Below are 18,441 nucleotides of genomic sequence, written 5' to 3'. Positions count from 1 at the left end.
CCCCGTTCGCCCCCCAACCTCTCCAACACTACCCACCCCCCCAAACCCATCCAACCTGTCCCCACCCTAATCCAACACCGCTCCCTGTTCGCTCCCCGCCCGCCTGCAACCCCTCCAACACTGCCCCTCCCCCACTCCCCAAAACTGTTCAACACTGCCCCCCTTCACCCCCCACTCCTGCCTGCCCCCAACCCTGTCCAACACTGCCCCACCATGCCACCACCCCCCAACCCCCACCACCTTCTCTAGGGCAGCTGGTCTGGACACCAACGACAGGACTGTTGCCTTCTGGGGGCTGAGTCTCCATATAGCACATAGCCACACACACATCTTTTTACTGCAATGTTTTGACAGGTTCCACCTTTGTCCTATAGAGGACAATGTTGAAGAGATTATCTGGGGAAGGGGGGTTTAGAGTACACGCCTCTGTAGAACTCCAGGGAATGTATGTGAGGGGAAAGCAAGAGGGTGGGAGGTCAGTCATTTGGAGATTGTGCCTGGCCTCCCATCGATGTCCAGGACTGTTCTTGGCAGTATTTCAGTAAGCAGAGTTCAGTTTTGATCACTGTAAAGAAAATACGCAATCAGTATTGGAAACATGTCATGATGTAATGTTTCTATCGGGACCTTGAGGTCTCCTTCGGATAATCCGATATTCGGATAATCAAAGTTCCTCTGTAATATAGAACATATTGTATACAAGACTTACAATGAGAAAATTACCCACTTGAAAGTTAATATTGTCTTCATTATAAATTTCCTTAAAAAACTTTTTTGCACAATTCATAATATAGTTGTTGAATATTGAAAAAGCAAATAAGTACACACATTTTATGAAGTGCAAAATTTGTTGGGATGGGGAAGGGAGGGAGAAAATGGCGTTGAACACATGGGACAGATCTGAAATGAGCAGGTTATTTGGCAAATTCTCAGATTGCTTGGCTTTCCTCCTGGTTTATAATGGTTTTGGACTGTGCATGCAAGAGTCACTAACAACATAAATTGTGCTTTCAAATGAAAGCCATTCGTAACCATGTTAACAAAAAAAATCACTCTAGTACTTGTCACACAGGTTGGCCAGAACATATTGCCCTTCAAACAACTGTACATTTTCAAAGGTCATTGTAACACGCAAATATATGTGTTTGCACCGGGTAGGTTTTCCTGCTTCTATGCTCAGTTTGTTAAAAATTGATGGCACCAAGAGAAGTTATTGGATCACAGTGGTCTGAATTGTGCTTACATTTGCCCTGTTCCTATCCAAAGTTTTAGACTGCACACAGTCCTCATAGCTGAGCTTCTGCTTTCCTGCCCATAACTTGTTGAAAAGTGAAGAAGTCACGTCTGCGAGACTGGTCGAAGCTGCTCCAATTGAGACTCTAGTGCAATCCGTTCTTTGCGAACTTCCTAAGAGAGATACAGAACTTGTATTACATGCCAGTCTAGTCATTTTATACAACCAATATTCTTAATTAGTACTTTGTGTTGTATTTTAAATCTTTTGAAGACAGCACAGAATCAAAGCATAGTGCACAAATCTTATGGGAGTACAGTCAGGTGGGTATTGATGGATATACGGAGTACATTGATATCTTGTCTTTGAAAACTAAGCTCCTTGTTCCAAAAAGCACAGATGGCTATAACAGCATTACCACCATTTTTAATGCTCAGGAATGAAGATCACTCAATACAAATCTGAAAGATTAAAAGCAGTAGAGTCAGAGGCTGTAATTAGTGAGTTCTCAAATAAAGGAAGAATTTCCATTAAAATTGTTCCTATTTTATTTGAGGTGTCCCACTGCACCTCAAAAAGGCTTTTTAATTGGTTAAGTGCAATGAAGGAAAGAAACACCGCCAATGTCTGTACCACATGTTCCTGCAAACAGTAAACAATAATGTCCAGATAATCCAGCTTTTGGTGGTTGAGGAGAATGAAGTTGGGCATAACTCTCTTACCAACCTTCAAAATAAAACCATGGAACATTTTACATCGATCTAAAGAGAGAGTTGATGGGGCCTTGGTTTCATGCTTAATTCAACAAAGATGCAAGGGGAATATGCAACTATCGCTATTGTATTTATGCTTCCTTTTGAAATCAACAACAACCTCACAATCAGTTGGGCTTGCAGTATGGTTCACTTTTGTGTACTGGAAGCTACATATATAAAATCACAGGGCCCTGTTCTTTACAGGCAAAAACAACATTAAGATGGGTTATGTCTGCTTCAATTCAACAAAGTAGCACTAGTCGTTCTACAGTTAATTTCTCACGGAAGTTCCTTGACTAGTCTTAACCCCATTGCTTTAAAAACTAAGTTTGGTGGTTCACTTTCAGTCATCACTAACTGTGCATTCTGCATGGTGATACTTCCAGCAGTCAGAGCAGACTTGCCAGCGAATAGCACTCTATGGGATAAATGCTGTATTCCCCTTAATTCCTTCTCAATTCGTGAGAATTCTCCTATTAAATACTTGACAAAAAGATTCCACAAAACTTTTTTTTTGTAATGCTCAAAGCCCAGAAATTACATTTTGTCTCATTAATGAATAAACACTTAAAAGTATTCTGCAAAGATTTCAGGGGTTTACAACCAGTAGCTCTGAACCTACATGAGGTTCATTAAGAACTAACATGTGGTTCCCAACATTGATGATCAAGTCCATTTCAATGGTAATTAAATGGCTTGTTGTTTTAAAGCCTTTTATTAAGATTTAATTATATGTTCTCAAGTACAATTAACAACTTTTCTATTTAGAAAACCTTTACGATATTAATCAAATTTACTATTTTTCATGATTGTTGGCAGGTGCAGCAGTATTTCAGCTTTAAATACAGTGCTTTTGACTAAATTTGGAAAATAAATATCCTTGTATTAACATTGTGAACCCTTGCTCTAGATTGGACAACTATGGTGGTATAACAAAACACAGAGTTGAGAAATAAGGATATTTGTTAACAGATTATCCAACAAATATTTATGAAGCTTAATGGCCATTTATTCTGAGAATAATTAGTAGACACACCATGAAATATTTACTGAATATTAAAAAAAAGTTTCCACATTCCTGACAAGTTTGGCATTGTAAATTTATAAATTAGCATTTATAATACTAATTACCCATGTAAATTTGCCATGCTGTAATGACACCCTCCCACCAGTGATGGCAACGGAATATTCAATGGGATGAAAATAAGAACAAGAGCCCAATTCTTTTTCTCGCCTTTAACACCCACTAAGTTACACTTGGTCTTGGCCGAATAGTTCTTGTAAACTTTTTCAAATGCAGGGAAATGCCGCTCCCCTCAAAGAAAAGTCAAAGATCGAATTATTTTTAAACTGAGCATGCCCAGGAATAAAAATCCCTTTCAGGATGTTCTCCTAGCATTGACACTTGCCACTCTTTGTACAATAGAAGGCACTTGCTCAAGATCCTCATTATTAATCATGGATTCTACTTAAACTGACTGTGATTACAATGGTGATTGCAGCTTCTGATTTCCATTCAGGGAATGTGGGTTTGCTGCCTGGACCAGCATTTATTGCACATCACTAATTTCCCTTGAGAAAGTGGTGGCAAGTTGCCTTCCTGAACCATTGCATTCCATTTGCTGCAGGTGCATCTACAATACTGTTATAGAGAGGGAGTTGCAGCTGACGTATTCTCATGTATCTATTGCCCCTTGACTCTCAAGGTATGAGTGGTTGTGTGTTTATAAAGTGCTGTCTAAAGAGCCTTACATTTCTGTAGTGCATCTTGTAGATGGTACACACGAATGCTGAGTGTTGTCGATGGATGGAGTGATGTCTGTGCATGTGACATCAATCTAGTGGGCTGTTTTGTTCTGGATGGGGTCAGGCTTGAGGTTCTTTGAGCTGTACTTTTCCAGGCAAGTAGAGAGTGTTCCATCATACTCCTGACTTGTGCCTTGTCGATGGTGGACAGGTTTTGGGGAGTCAGGAATTCACTGCTAAATTCCTAGCCTCTGACCAGTTCTTGAAGCCATAGTTTTTAAATGGTTGGTCTCGTTCAGTTTCTGGTCAATGATAACCCCAGGAGATTGATGATGGAGGATTCAGTGAAATGTCAAGGGGAATTGGCTGGATTCTGTCTTGTTGGAGACCGTCATTGTCTGGCATTGTGTCAAGCGAATGTTACTTGCCAGTTGTCAGCACAAAGCTAGATGCTTTCAAGTCTTGCTAGATTGGATATGGACTGCTTCAGTATCTCAGGATTTGTGAATGATGCTGAATGCTATGCATTCATCCGGAAACATCCCCACTTCTGACCTTATTATGGAGGTCGTTGATGAAGCAGCTGAAGATGGCTAGATGTCAAACACTACTGTGAGCAAGTGCTGAACCTACAGGGCCTGCATTCTGTAAATCTATTTTGAGAAGTTTTGACCAAAGTCTCTTCCTTTTCTTGCTAAAAAAGGAGGTTGATGATATACCTTTTGTGTAAATACAAATAACAAATAAGTGACATGACAAAAGGGGGTGTTGCTTTGACTGAAGAGAGACATCAAGGGACATTGAATTAATTACCTAGGAAATGTCTACTGGCAGAAATATATAAAACCTGTGAAATAACTCTAGAGTCCAGTATTCCATCACACTTTACTTACACGTGGAGTGTCCCTGACACTGATCTAGCTCTTTCAGAGCCTACTCTCAGAGTGAACACAATCTTTCACCTTCCTGTTTATTTTGTTTTTTTGTTTTTTTTTAAACATACTGACCGTAACACCAGCCAGCACAGAGTCAGTCCCCTAAACAGAGGGGACTCTGAATCTCCTGTTTTTTTTTAACAAATTGCAAAACACAGTTTACAAAAAACAGTTAACATTTACAGCTGTCTACAGCAGCAATTTTACAAGGGAGAGGAGCAGCAAAGCCAGACCCCAAACCCTACCGTTCAACCAGTTTACAGGGAGACGAGGACAAACCTCAAATCCCAGTTTCAAATATGACAAAACAGTGACAATGACATTTGTACATAAAAGGACAATCCAGTTACATAAACAGTACAATACAGACCCAGCAAGCCCCCACCCCTCCCACCTTCCAACCTCTCTAAGGCAGCCCGCCCCTACCCACCTTCTGGCTCTCGGTCCACCCCATGCCCCTTCCAGTTCTCATTCCGCCCTGACACACCTTTCGACCACCTCTAGGACAGCCCGCCCCGGTACCCACCCGGGGTGACAGCGGTCAGGACGGCCTACCCACCCTCCGGCTTCACTAACCACCCTCAGCACCTTTCGACCACCTCTGGGGCAGCCCGCCCTCGTACCTGCCCGGGGTGACAGGACCTTCCTGTTTATTTATTTTATTTTATTTTCTTTTTTCTTTTTTTTAAAATTAGCCCCCACACTACTGCCTAACTGCGGTAGTGCTTATTTTTTCCCCAGCACCCATAGTGTGTGTGTGCAGGTGTGAGACACAATGAGAGACACAAAGTGCATGAATCTTTATTCAATTTCCACCACCAGGAAGATAGGAAACACCCGAGTGGCCAGTGACAAGCAGTGCCCTTCACATCAAAGGGCAATGCTGTGTGATCAAAACAGTGAAGGGGAGGACCTTCCTGTTTATATATTTTTTTTTCTCTTTTTTTTTAAGGGAAAACACCTGAGTGGCCAGTGACAAGCACTGCCCTTCACATCAAAAGGGCAATGCTGTGTGATCAAAACAGTGAAGGGGAGGACCTTCCTGTTTATATCTGTCAGCCAGGGCTCCCTGGATTGGGTCTGTTAACCCAGTCCAATCAGGGAACTCTTATTCTATGATGTCCACTTGGCTGACCTCATCACAGTCTCTAGGCCTCATGTATAGTAGCCAAACCTAAACATGCTGAGAAAATTTGAATCATATCAAAATAGAATTCTTACTGTTGCCCTCTGAATCCAGCAACAAGTGTCAGATGATAAACCATTTTTTAAAATGAAAAGTCAATTTACTGTTGTCTCCACCTTATCTTGTAATCAACGCCATCACCTACAGTGTCTCACCCAGAACACAGTATTGTTAGCTTCTTAGCACAGATTTAATACACTGTGGCAGTTTTGGTTGTACTGTAACCAATTTTTCTTGTAAAGTTCATGACCGTTTCATATTCTGTCCAAGTTGTAATTTAAAATCAACACTTCTCAAAGCCAACATATAGTTACAACTTCTAGTGATTTTTGAGAAGATTTGTAGCTCAGGTTGATGAGAAGTATATAAATTAGCTTGCTGAGCTTGAAGGGTTGTTTTCAGATGTTACCATACTAGGTTACATCATCAATGAGTCTCTGGTGAAGCACTGGTGGTATATCCCACCTCTCTATTTTTAGGTCTTGGTTTCTGAAGGATTATGTTATTTCCAGTTTTTTTCTCCCCCCAAGGGAAGGTAGATAGGGTCAAAACTGATGTGTTTATTGATGGAGTTCTGGTTAGAATGCCATGCCTCTAACTTCTCCTCCAAAAAATGAACAGTACCTGTAAGTAAAGGGACTTTAGTCCTGAGTAATTCTTCACTTAATTAATTGGTTTACAGGTTATGGGCAATGGTGGACCTTTGCCTTGAACAACTGCAATCTTTGTGGCAATGATTCCTCCATAATGATTTGGAACACCCACGTTAGTCAAATTCTGGAACCTGAAAATCAGATTTCTGACCATTCTACCCACCAGCATTCTCCAGTTAGAAAAGGATCGATTTACCATCTGTATAGTTTAAATGCTATATGCATCATTCTAGGTCTGACTCACAACTAACGCACACCTTGATCAAGCTGTCACTGGGTCCCAGTATATTGCACTCTGGTTACAACTGAGCATAAGTTACCATTTGTCACAAAGTCAGAACCAGCGAACTCATCTTAAATATCTCCATCGCTTTCAAGCTTGTTGTCATTTTTAAAAGACTCATTCTTGAGAGGTGGTTACTGACAAGGCCAGTATTCCTCACCTCCCCATAACTGCCTTGGAGAAAAAGTGGTAATGAACAGCCATTATGAGCCACCACAATGTCCTTGGTGTAGGTACACTTATAACTCAATTCAAGGATTGTGATCCAGCAATTAAGGAGTTCCCAGTCAGGATGCTGTATGATCTTAAGGGGCATGTGCAGGTTATGGTGTTCCCATTTACCTGTTGCCCTTACGTTTGATGTGGGAGAGACCAAGGGTTTCAGAGCAACCAAAAAAGCTTTTTCAAAAGCTTGCAGTGTTGCTGGTGCATACTGCTCCTGTTGTAAACCAGTGGAAGAGGAAGTGCCTGTTTAAAGATGGTGGACAGCCTTGGTTCAGGCTGCGGCTTCGATTTGTTTGGTGGTGAGCTACTCTCGGTGATGTACTGAGCAATTGTTAGATCTGCGAGCTGACAGGTGCCTGGGTCTTGACAAACTTCATCTTAGGAGGCCAGTTAAGATAGTTGATATATTGGATTTTAATTTTCCAAAATTCCCTATATCCCTGGAAATCTCCATTAGACTGGAAAATAGTGAATATAACTCTATTACTCAAAAAGGGAGGGAAGCAGAAAGCTAGAAACAATAGGTCATTTAGCTTAACATTTGCCATCGAAAAGATGATGGCCAAAGCTGTGATGAAGGATGTTATACCAGGATTTTAAAAAAAATTTAAAGTAACCAGGCAGACTCAGTATGGTTTTATGATAGGCAAATCCTGTAAAACCAATTTAGTAGAGTCCTTCCAAGAGTTAAATGTAAGCTGTCAGTAAAGGGAAATCAGGGGATGTATTTTACTTAAATTTCTCAAAGGCATTTGAGAAGGTGCCAGATCGGAGGTTTTTGCAGAAAATTAAATCTCATTGTATAAAGGGCAACATATTGGCAAGGACAGAAGATTGTTTCGTGTGAGCTAGCCAGTGACAAGTGGGTCAATTTCTAATAGTGGTGTGCCTCTGGGGTAAGTGCTAGGCCTCAGCTTATTACATCTTAGAACTAACTTGGGTGAAGTGATGGAAGCTATTGGTTGCTACATTTGCCAGTGACACAAAGATAGGCAGCAATGTTAGTTGTGAAGAGAATGTAAGGAGGATGGAATAAGTGAGTGGGCAAATATCTGGAAAATTGAGTATGAAGTGGGAAACTATGAAATTAACCTTCTTGGCACAAAGAATAAATGGTGAAAGAATGCAGAGCTCTGAGCTGTAGTGGAGTCTGGGACTCCTAATGCATGAACTACAAAGAATTAGTTGCAGATATATCAAAATTAGGAAAACTAATGGAATGTTAACATCTACCTGGAGGGGAATTAAATACAAAAGGGAAAGTTCTGCTTCAGTTGTAGAGGGCACTGGGTGAGACCACATCTGGAGTACTGTGTACACAGTGTTAGTCTTCAAGGATATAAATATGTTGAAAGCTGTTCAGAGAAGGTTTACAAGGCTAATGTCTTGTTTGAATGGGCTGTCTTATGAGGGATGACTGGACAGATTAGGCATTTAGAGAAGTAAGAGACAAATTGAAACATAAGATCTTGAGGGATCTTGACAGTACATCTGTGGAAAAGATGATTCCTCTTGTGGGAGGATTTATAATTAGGGGGTCACTGCTTAAACAATCAGGGGTTGCCTATTTAAAACAGATGAGAATAATTATTCTTTTGAGTCCTAAATCAATGGAATTCTGTTTAAGAGGCAATAGGAACAGTATTTCCATAACTTTATGGCTGACATAGATAGATTCTTGACAAGCAAGGGGGGTGAAAAGTTATTGGGGATAGGAAGGAGTGTGAAGTTATTAGATCAGGCATGATCTTACTGAATGGCTGACAGATTCTGGGGAGCAGATGGCCTACTCCTGCTCCTAAGGCATATGAGCACTGTTGGAGAAACACTCATCCAGGCAAGAAGGAATATTCAAGCACACTGCTAACTTATGTTTAGCAGATAACGGAAAGACTTTGGAGTGAGATGCTAAGTTACTGTAAAATACCCAGCTAATCTGTTCTTAAATATTAGCCGATCCAGTTAAATGTCTGGTCACGAAGAGCCCCCGGGATGTCATTTGTGGCATGGTTAATGATTATAATATGAATGAATGTTAATTGGAGGTAGCTGGACACTCATTCACCATAGTCAATGTCAGGCATTTATGTCATACTCAGGCTACCTGCTGCTCATCATCCCAAGTCTGAACGTTGTCAGTGTCCGGCTGCATTCTGCTTCATTACTTACCACCTACACAATCACAGGCATCCCCTCTCACTTTTTCCTCTGCTCCCTATCTTTTACCTGCTTAAATTCTATTGTATCTTTAATCTTTTTCCAATTGTGAAGAAAGGTTATTGACCTTGAATGTTAACTCCATTTCTCTTCCCACAAATGCTGCCAGATCTGCCGATTGTACGCCACACTTCCTGTTTGCATTTAGGCTTCCATCATATTTCCGTCTCTATCTGTTAACTGTCTGGGGAGGTAATTTAATGCCATAGGATGACATTGATTAAACTATATGATATTGTAACACCCATAACAGGTACCTACCATGGTTCAGTAATTTGCAAACTGGTCTTCAAGTTAGAAAGTGGCGAATTTAAGTCCCACTCCAGAGAATTCAGTGCACAGTCTGAATTTCCTATGCAGTACTGGGGGGAGGGCTGCATCAGAGTGCAAGCTACTTGTGGTCCTCCAGCTGGTGGAACTGGCAGCTAAACCTCTATCTAGCTCTTCACTAAAGCTTAAAAACTCTGTCAAATAGAGTAGTATTAGTTCTAAAATATAATTTGTTTGGTTTGCTTAAAACATAAAATTTTGCTGCTTTCTGCCCTGTGGGTTTGTGGAAGTGTTAACACATCAAAAAGTAGCCTTCAGTCTCCCTTTAATCGAAAAGATTAACCAAGTGTTGATTTTTATGTTTCAAGGAAGTCATGCTTCAGCTACATGAAGTCTTGGCTAGACCACACCTGGAGCACTGTACACAGTTCTGGGCAGTACACTTTTGGAAGGATATACTGGCCTTGGAGAGACTGCAGGGTAGATTTACTCACGTAATACCTGGATTCCAAGGTTTAAGCTTCAAGGAGAGATTCGACAAGGCTCGGGGATTGTACCCTTGGAATTGAGAAGGTTAAGGGGTGACTTAATCAAAAGTTTAAGATACGAAGGGGAACAGATAAGGTAAATGGGGAGAGCCTATTTCTGTGGTTTGGGGAATGAAGGACTAAGGGCACAGTCCACAAAATAGAATCATAACTCTGCAGCAGAGACTGGGAATCACTTCTTCACATTCTGGGTTTTGGAAGTTTGTAAGTTGACTCCTTCAAATAGTTAAACCAATCGTTAATTGCTGGATGCTAGATTAATTGTTCATTTTAAAACTGACATGGATAGATTTTGTTAAGTAAATGTTTTAAGGAATATGGGACAGAGGTGAGTATTTTGAAGTGTATCACAGATTGGTCACAAGCTCATTGAAAGGCAGAATAAACTTGAGGGACTAAATGTTCAAGCTCCAGTCCCTATAGTTAACACTGTGCTGAAGTGGTCACTCTTGTGACTATTAGTTGGCTGTTTGATCTATAGAAATCGCACAGATAAGCCCAATATTATCCTCACCCAAGCCCCAGACATTTGACATCCCATGGAAGGTTGTTGAACAGAGCTCAGGAGTCAAACTCTAGTCACCTTTTCACCCACTACACAGGATGGTGTAGTTTGCCTACTGTCCATCTACTCCCTCGGGACTTCTGCTTCTCTACCAAGCTTCACAAACAAAGGAGCCCCTAAACTGACCAGGAGAGGTTTCAATGCCAATAAAACGATTGAGCTGATATTGTCTCAAGATATTACCAGCACAATCACGGTACAACTAACATTTCACCTCTCTCCAAGATAATGCAGCTTACTACAACTTAACTCTCCTTAGTTAGACATAGGACTATCATTAAAAGGAATTGTTCTGCAAAACAGATCTCACAACGTCTATCACTAGGGCCTGTAGCCAAAGAGTACATCAGGGCCCATCAAGTAGAGCTGGGGGCATCACGGGGGCCTGGTGAATTCTGTTCCTATCCCTGATTGTTGCAGTTAGGTGCCTAGCAGTTCACAGTTGCACTGACTCTGCCAAGTGGTCATAAACCATCAAAATGGGGCTGTGAATGTAAATGTTTGCTTTTACAAGGGATTAAGTAGTTGACAGGTGTAATAGCAAAGGAATGTGTTGGGAGCATGGCTGGCAATACATTGACAAATGGTCTATAAAGGGTCATGAGTGAAAGGGCATAGAAAGGGAAATGAAATGCAGTTTGAGGGCATAGGATGGCATGGAGGAGGAAGTGGCATAAGTTGGTGTAGATAGGATAAGGATGAGGGAGGAACTGGGATTTTTGATTGTTTTTTTAAAAAAGCAGCTGCGAGAAAGAGCACAGCACGTCTGTGCAGCTTACTGGGTAGAGGGCCCAGCACACACTGGCAACCCTTGATCAAATCCCAGAACAAAAACCAAACCGCCATCTGGAGAACTTTAGATGAGATTCCCTACAGTATGAAAACAGGCCCTTCGGCCCATCAAGTCCACATCAACCCTCTGAAAAGTAACCCGACCAGACCCATTCCCCTACCCTATATTTATCCCTGACTAATGCACCTAACACTATGGGCAATTTAGCATGGCCAATTCATCTGACCTGCACATCTTTGGATTGTGGGAGGAAACTGGAGGAAACCCAATCAGACATGGGTAGAATGCACACAGACTCCACACAGACAGACAGTCAGTGAGTCTGTCCTGGGACAGTGGCTCAAGAGTGGAAATTCAAACTAAACCGTGCAACCTACAGTCTTTGGCAATGAGGTGGCTGTCAATTCTCCAAACACTGCTCACTGCTTGTTCATAAATAATCTTTTTAATTCAAAAGCAGTAGGCAGGTAAAACTCATAATAATTCTTAAAGTGTCAAATCAGTAAAGGGAGTGAACTACACTCTTAACAATAATTTCTCAACGTTAAGACACTGCAAGGTGTCCAACTCCATCCCAAGACTGGTATCATTTGGAAGGTGAGGAGTGAAATACCAGCCCAATGTATTACCCAGGTCGCGATAACAGCATATCCACAAACATTGGTATATTTATCGTGCTTATAGCAAGACAATTTAGACTTGGGTAAATCAGTACTTATATACTAGTTGTATTAAAAATAGATAGAATTTTTGCTGCGATAAAGAGCGATCTGCTTTTACAGCAACTATAAGATTCAACCCTCCAGCTCTGTGCGGTTATCTTACTTTGAATTGCTGCTGTAGTTCACCATTCAGCCTGACCAGAATCATATGAACCTCCTTGTTTTTGCGAACAGCTGTCTGAATGGCTTTTTTATGCTTGGAAGGCATTCTATAACAAGAAACAAAAAGTTATTTTGTTTTTTTTAAAACGATAATGAAGGCAGTCAAATCCATAATCATCTTCAGTTCAACATTTCAGTGAGTGACAAATTACACCTGTAATGGGGATCGCTGATCATTGACTGTCAACAGGTAAGGTCCGAGAGATGGGGGCTTTATGCACAATTGTGAAGTTTCAGGCAAGTTGGATTTTACTCTCTTCCTGAAAAAACACTCCCATCACCTATCCATGATTATTTGGTTTGCAAGAGACCTTTTCTTGCTGATCCAGGGTTATGTTTTGCATGGCTGTGCGGGTAAGGATTAATGTTTAACACACAATACAACTAGCGGACTCCGCTGATATTAATCTGAGGTCAAACAGAGTTGAGAACCAGCACTCCACACTGAATGGAGGATTTATCCTGCACCTTTCTGTCAATAATGAATCCCCTTTTTTGTGCTTTTCTTTCATGACTAATAAAACAGGGTTTTTGAATTGGGAATTTTTTTAAGCAATGCAGAGTAAGCAGACACAGCTGGTCTAAGGCCACATAACTCAGCTTTTGCGGGTGACCTTTAACTTCTGGAGGAGTTGAAGCTCTGTACAATACACTGTCCGTTTCTTTGGGTTGCACATTGTACATAGTGGCTACTTGTTTTCCACTTACTTGAAGTGGTACAACGCTGAGATAACAGTACGGAGACTACAGCTAAAGATCGTAAACGTTGTGCACTAAGATTACGTTAACGCTCTGAATGACTGCATACTAAAAGCAACACAAATATTACCTTTGCAATGGTTGGTGTGGTTTTGCATCTGGTGCGGAAGTCGAATTCAGTCGAGGCAACTGTTCCTGACTGTCCCCCTGGCTTTCAGGCTGGTGTTTTCTACGAAGAGGTTTTATTGGAGGCTGGCGAGATTTCACATCCTTCATGAAAAGAAAAAGTGTTACTTTGTTGGTTATTCTTCCCCCACCACTTGATCCATTGGTTATATTGCCAGTAACACCACAACGTCAAAACGTGCCCGAGTTTGGACTGAGAAAGACTCATTTGGTCTTTCAGGTCTCAGGCAGTGGTCTCGCTTCTGAGTCAGAGATTTGTTGGTTTGAGCCCCCCTCTTGGGGGGGGGGGGGGACATTAGCGTGTAATCTAGGCTTCAATGCAGCACTGGAGGCAGGCTAAAAGGTCAGAGGCAATGAGCAGAATCTTCCCAGGCCCTAATCGATGGGGTCAGTGACAAGAAAAGTTGGGAAAAAAAATCGTGATGGAAAGCAAGGAGCTTTGCAACACCGATAGCAAAAAGACCCATTTTTCCAAACAAGTGTTGAATGGCAAGATAAGATCCTCGTGAGCAAAGAGATGCATTAACATCTCACAATGGGAGGGAGGCCATTCAGCCCATGTGTCTGCAGCTCTTCACACGAGAATAATCACCTCATTCCCATCTCCTGTTTTCTCCCCAGACCCTGCACACTGCTTCTATCCAAATAATCATCTAATGCCCTCCTAAATGCCTCAACTGAATCTGCCCCCACCACACTCAAGCCTTGCTAACTGGTGAGTGTTAAGCTGAGCCCTGGCATTCCTCACACTTGATTTCTGATTGGGAGAAAGTGAGGACTGCAGATACTGGAGCCAAGTAGGTATTTGGCACCTGGGGCCCTCCCCCCTGCCATTTATCTCTCAGCCTTGGCACCACCCTCTTGAATGGTCCTACCTGTCCATCTTCTTCCCCACCTATCTGCTCCACCCTCCTCTCCAAACTATCAACTTCACCCTCACCTTCATCTACCTAACCCATTCCCAGCTCTCTTCTCCCCAGCCCCACCCTCCCATTTATCTCTCAGCCCCGTTGGCCCACAAGCCTCATTCCTAATGAAGGGCTTATGCCCGAAATGTCGATTCTCTTGCTCAACGTATGGTGCCTGACAAGCTGTGCTTCGACCTGACTTCAGGTTACCCATTAAACCAAAGTTCTGATAAGTTGGGTGAACTGGAGAGGGGCAAGCAGCAGAATGTTGATGAATGGCCTGTGCCGACAACCTACACAACTTTAGCTGGTTGATGTCCTGCAATGAGCTTGACAGTAATGCCCAGGTTTTGAAGTTTGTTGTTTTTACTCTGTGCAATGGATGGGTATTTCAGCCTTTGACACATGAGCAGTTCAATTTGGAAATCCAAAAGTTGTGAGTCCCACAGCATGTCAATGGGATGCACTGCTGACTTTCTGGCTAATGGCAATCTTTAGAAGTTAGTGAACTGACAGGACTTTTTTTTAAACATAAGTTAACTCCTCTGGAAAAAAAAAGTATGTCTTATTGATAACTGGGTTTTCAATAGTGTACAAAACCATAACTACTGTTGAATAGTCTCTTTGGTCCTGAAAAGAAATTTTGTATTTGTGAGTAACAAGTTTTATGTAATAAGTTTTAGTGGAAATAAAGTTTAAACTTTTAATGCACATGGTCCAAATTTTATGCCATTCTCTGTAAAACTGACAAAACAATAAAGACTAATTGGTGCATTTCACCTCCCAGTTTACTGTCAGTGAGAATAATTCAATGGGATAGTTTATGTTGTTTGATGACATCACTGCTGCTGGATGTCTGGAGAGCCAGATCCAAATTAATGTTGGGAAAGGAGGAATCCACACCGTAGACAATAATCGATTCTGTGGGGCAGCCTTTTTTGTTTAGGTTAGTGGTATGCATGATCATTTCACTGCTGACTATAAAATCTGAGACAATATAAATGTTTGATTGCCATGCTGACCCATTGGCTTCCTGCACACAGCAAAGAAACCAAGAGGAGATTTGACCAAGGGGCCATTCCATTGGAATTCAAAGGGATTAGATGAGGATTATTCCACTGCTTGATGAGTCAGTAAATTGAGGACATAAACTGAAAATCACAGGGCGGCACGGTGGCTAAGTGGTTAGCACAGCTGCCTCACAGCACCAGGGACCCAGGTTCGATTCCTGCCTCGGGCGACTGTCTGTGTGGAGTTTGCACATTCTCCCCAAATCGGTGCGGGTTTCCTTCGAGTGCTCCAGTTTCCTCACACAATTCAAAGATGTGCAGTTCAGGTGAATTGACCGTGCTAAAGTGCTAATAGTATCAGGTGCATTAGTCAGGAGTAAGTATAGGGTCGGGGAACGGGTCTGGGTGGGTTACTCTTCAGAGGGTCGGTGTGGGCTTGTTGAACTGAAGGGCCAGTTTCCATACTGTGGGGAATCTAATCTAATCTAGTTGGTAGTGACAGAGAAATGTTTATAGGCAATGATCTGGGACATAATTAATCGGCATTTGGAGAAGTGTGCGCTGACAAATGAAAGTCAGCACAAAATCATCTCTGACCAACTTGATAAGATTTCTTCAACAAAGTAATGGAGCGTCAATGAGATTGGGTGATTAATGTGCATGTAGACTTTCAAAGGGCCTAACTGATTGTGTTAGCAAAACTAAAGCCCATGGAATTAACAGGATAGTGACAGCATGCTTACAAAACTGGCCAAGGGACAGAAAGCAGGAAGTAGTGGTGAACATTTGTTTTACAGACTGGAGGTTAAGTACACAGTGGTGCTTTTTGGGTTTGTTACTAGCCCATAGCTGTTTTCATTGTGTTTTACAATTGCTTATTCAGGACATAATTTCAGAGAGAAACCGTTTCCAGAGACAGAAGGAAGGACTAGTAACTAAAAGGCTGAGTTTAGGTAAAGCTAAAAAAAGGGTCAGAAGAGATGTGAGGATTTTAAAAAAACCCACAGTGAGTTAAGGCATAAAATACACTGCTTGGAATGGTGGTGGAAGCATATTCAATAGTAACTGATATGCTGGATAAATAGGTGAAGCAAGGATATGGGGAGGGATTCATACAAAATCTCCAGGAAATGAAAAAAAAGCGCACAGTAAGAAAAACCCCTGTCTGCCCTTGGCTTCCTGCTGTGGGTGGGGGTGTCATTTACGTCAAGAGATACCCATCAAAATACAGCAATGGGAAGAATTTCAAACAGTTTAATAACAAAAACTCATGTACTTGAGAAATAAAATAACTAAGAAAGGTGGGTGGCAAGGGCAGAGAAATGGAACAAGGTGATTAGATTTCACACCAGAGTCAATGCAGACTGAACGGTTCCTTGCTTTGGTGTCCAGTTCAGCCCAAAGCTTGGTTTTAAAGCTCTCTTTAAAGAGGAATTGATTCACTGTGTGTAGTAACATGAAACAAGTGAATGCAAATGGGCAGCTTATCCTTGTCCTCACACAATTATTTCTTCATTCACTAAGTCCTAGTAAACTAAGCTATGGTTCTGTCCTGGTTTTGCTGTTGGCCACCAAATCTCTCCAAACCGCCCAATTTCTACCTTGCTGCTTTTGTATTTCCATTCGGACAATTTGCACATAGTTGATGCCAGATGCTTCACCCATAAGCTTCCCCTCACTCCTTACATGCCAGAACTTTTTTTGAGCAAATAGAAGTATGAAGTAACATAGCGAGAAAAGAGGTTGAACAGAAACTTCTATCTCTGATTTTTTTGCTGTAGAGAATGGTGAATAATAGATTAAGAAGTCATATTGTGTCTGAGGCTATAAACTGCAGACTATAACTAAGCAGTGACAAAGACAATAGAGCAAATTATAGGGCTATTCCTATAACTATTCCTTAAATTCAGAAATCATTAATCAGACACGTGTTATGTTTAGCATACATTGACTTGAGGTAGGGTTTAAGTTAATGACATTATGTGAGATTGTTGCCTCTATTCACAAGGATCCCCGTCTCTTTTGCTGATGTTTTAATTACTGACAGGGAACCAGGCGCATAAACCATGAAATGTACTCCTTCGAACTTTGACCTGGAACAAAAGAAATAAAATAATTGATCTTGCAAATATCAAATGCTTGCACATTCCGAACTAACCTTAGTTGGAGAGCTATTTTCTTCTCCAAGATTACTTGGTCTCTTCACTCGAGAGGATAGATCGGTTAATGATTCTTTGTTGGCCTACAAAATCAAGTGTACAACAATGAATTCTGGATTAGTTTTCCGCAGACTACCTAGTTGAAGATGAGATGAGAATGGAATTTCTTTGGTCAAACCTTTGGGTCATCTGACCTCACAATTCTTTACGTAGCTCAAAATGGTGCGTTGTTTTGTAACACTCTTGGTGGGTGCCTTGAGATGTTTAAAAGGTACAAGACGTGGTGGAGCAAGCAGTTAAAACAATCCAAAATGGGAAAACCCTCAGGAGGGCAGAGCAGGAGAAACAGAACAGGAATGCAAAGAAATTCAGATGAGCCATTTCAGAGGTCTTGGCTGGGACCTTTAAAGGGCTGTGGGGTCATGAATCAGTGGAAGTTGAATTTTTTAAAATTCTGGTGCGGGGGGTTGGGGTTATCAAGTTGGCGTCCTGGCTTCTGGGACTCTTTTAAATTATTTACAAGCAGATGGTGAGGAGAGAGTGGGAAAGCTTCTTGACTCCAATTAATAGCCTGTTAAACTCTGTATGGTGCCTGTCTGAAAGCTGACAGAAAATTGCTCAACCTCTTGGCTTGCCATGGAGTTCTCTGTTGAACTCGGCAAGGCAGCCACAGCCTCCAACAGGGTAGGTGGCATGCCTACCTGCTTGCCTTTGGCACAGGCACCACACCACACAGGCGCCATTCTCTTGGCTGTGCCTCTGATTGAATTGAATTTATCGTCACGTGTACCGAGGCACAGTGAAAAGCTTTGTCTTCCCTGTAATACAGACAGATCACAGAGTTAAGTAGCATAGATAGTAAATAATAGGTAATCAGCAGCAAAAACAAAAACACAGGTACAGGCGAACGCTAAGAGTTTGAGAGTCCATTCAGTATTCTAACAACAGTAGGGTAGAAACTGTTTCTAAACTGGCTGGTGCGTGTGTTCAGGCTTCTGTACCTTCTCCTGATGATAGAGGTTGTAGAGAAACATTGCCAGAGAGAGATGTATCTTTGAGAATGCTGGTGGCCTTTCCTTGACAGCGGGCCTGGTAGATGGATTCTATAGATGGGAGGTTGGCCTTTGTGATTGTCCAGGCCAAGTTCATCACTCTCTGTAACCATCTCTGATCGTGAATGGTACA

At 41.7% G+C, this 18,441-nt stretch overlaps 1 protein-coding gene across 6 annotated transcripts in view; it reads right to left on the bottom strand.

The window, feature by feature from the left end:
- Window positions 1–230: 230 nt before the first annotated feature.
- reps2 (RALBP1 associated Eps domain containing 2) overlaps window positions 231–18,441 on the bottom strand; it is a 205,429-nt gene continuing 187,218 nt past the window's right edge. For 4 of the 6 annotated variants that reach the window (XM_072584435.1, XM_072584436.1, XM_072584438.1 and 1 more), the window contains 5 exons: window positions 17,958–18,074; window positions 17,256–17,339; window positions 13,124–13,263; window positions 12,236–12,341; window positions 231–1,407 (listed from right to left, as the gene is read on the bottom strand). In XM_072584435.1, coding sequence (XP_072440536.1) covers window positions 1,339–1,407; window positions 12,236–12,341; window positions 13,124–13,263; window positions 17,256–17,339; window positions 17,958–18,074 — 516 coding nt within the window. In that variant the 3' untranslated portion in view covers window positions 231–1,338. The remainder of the gene's footprint in view (window positions 1,408–12,235; window positions 12,342–13,123; window positions 13,264–17,255; window positions 17,340–17,957; window positions 18,075–18,441) is intronic. The other 2 variants (XR_011962488.1, XM_072584437.1) reach the window with 2 other exon arrangements.

This window comes from Chiloscyllium punctatum, chromosome 15, assembly GCF_047496795.1.
Source record: "Chiloscyllium punctatum isolate Juve2018m chromosome 15, sChiPun1.3, whole genome shotgun sequence".
Lineage (NCBI taxonomy): Eukaryota > Metazoa > Chordata > Chondrichthyes > Orectolobiformes > Hemiscylliidae > Chiloscyllium > Chiloscyllium punctatum.
This window is presented reverse-complemented; position numbering and strand designations above follow the sequence as displayed.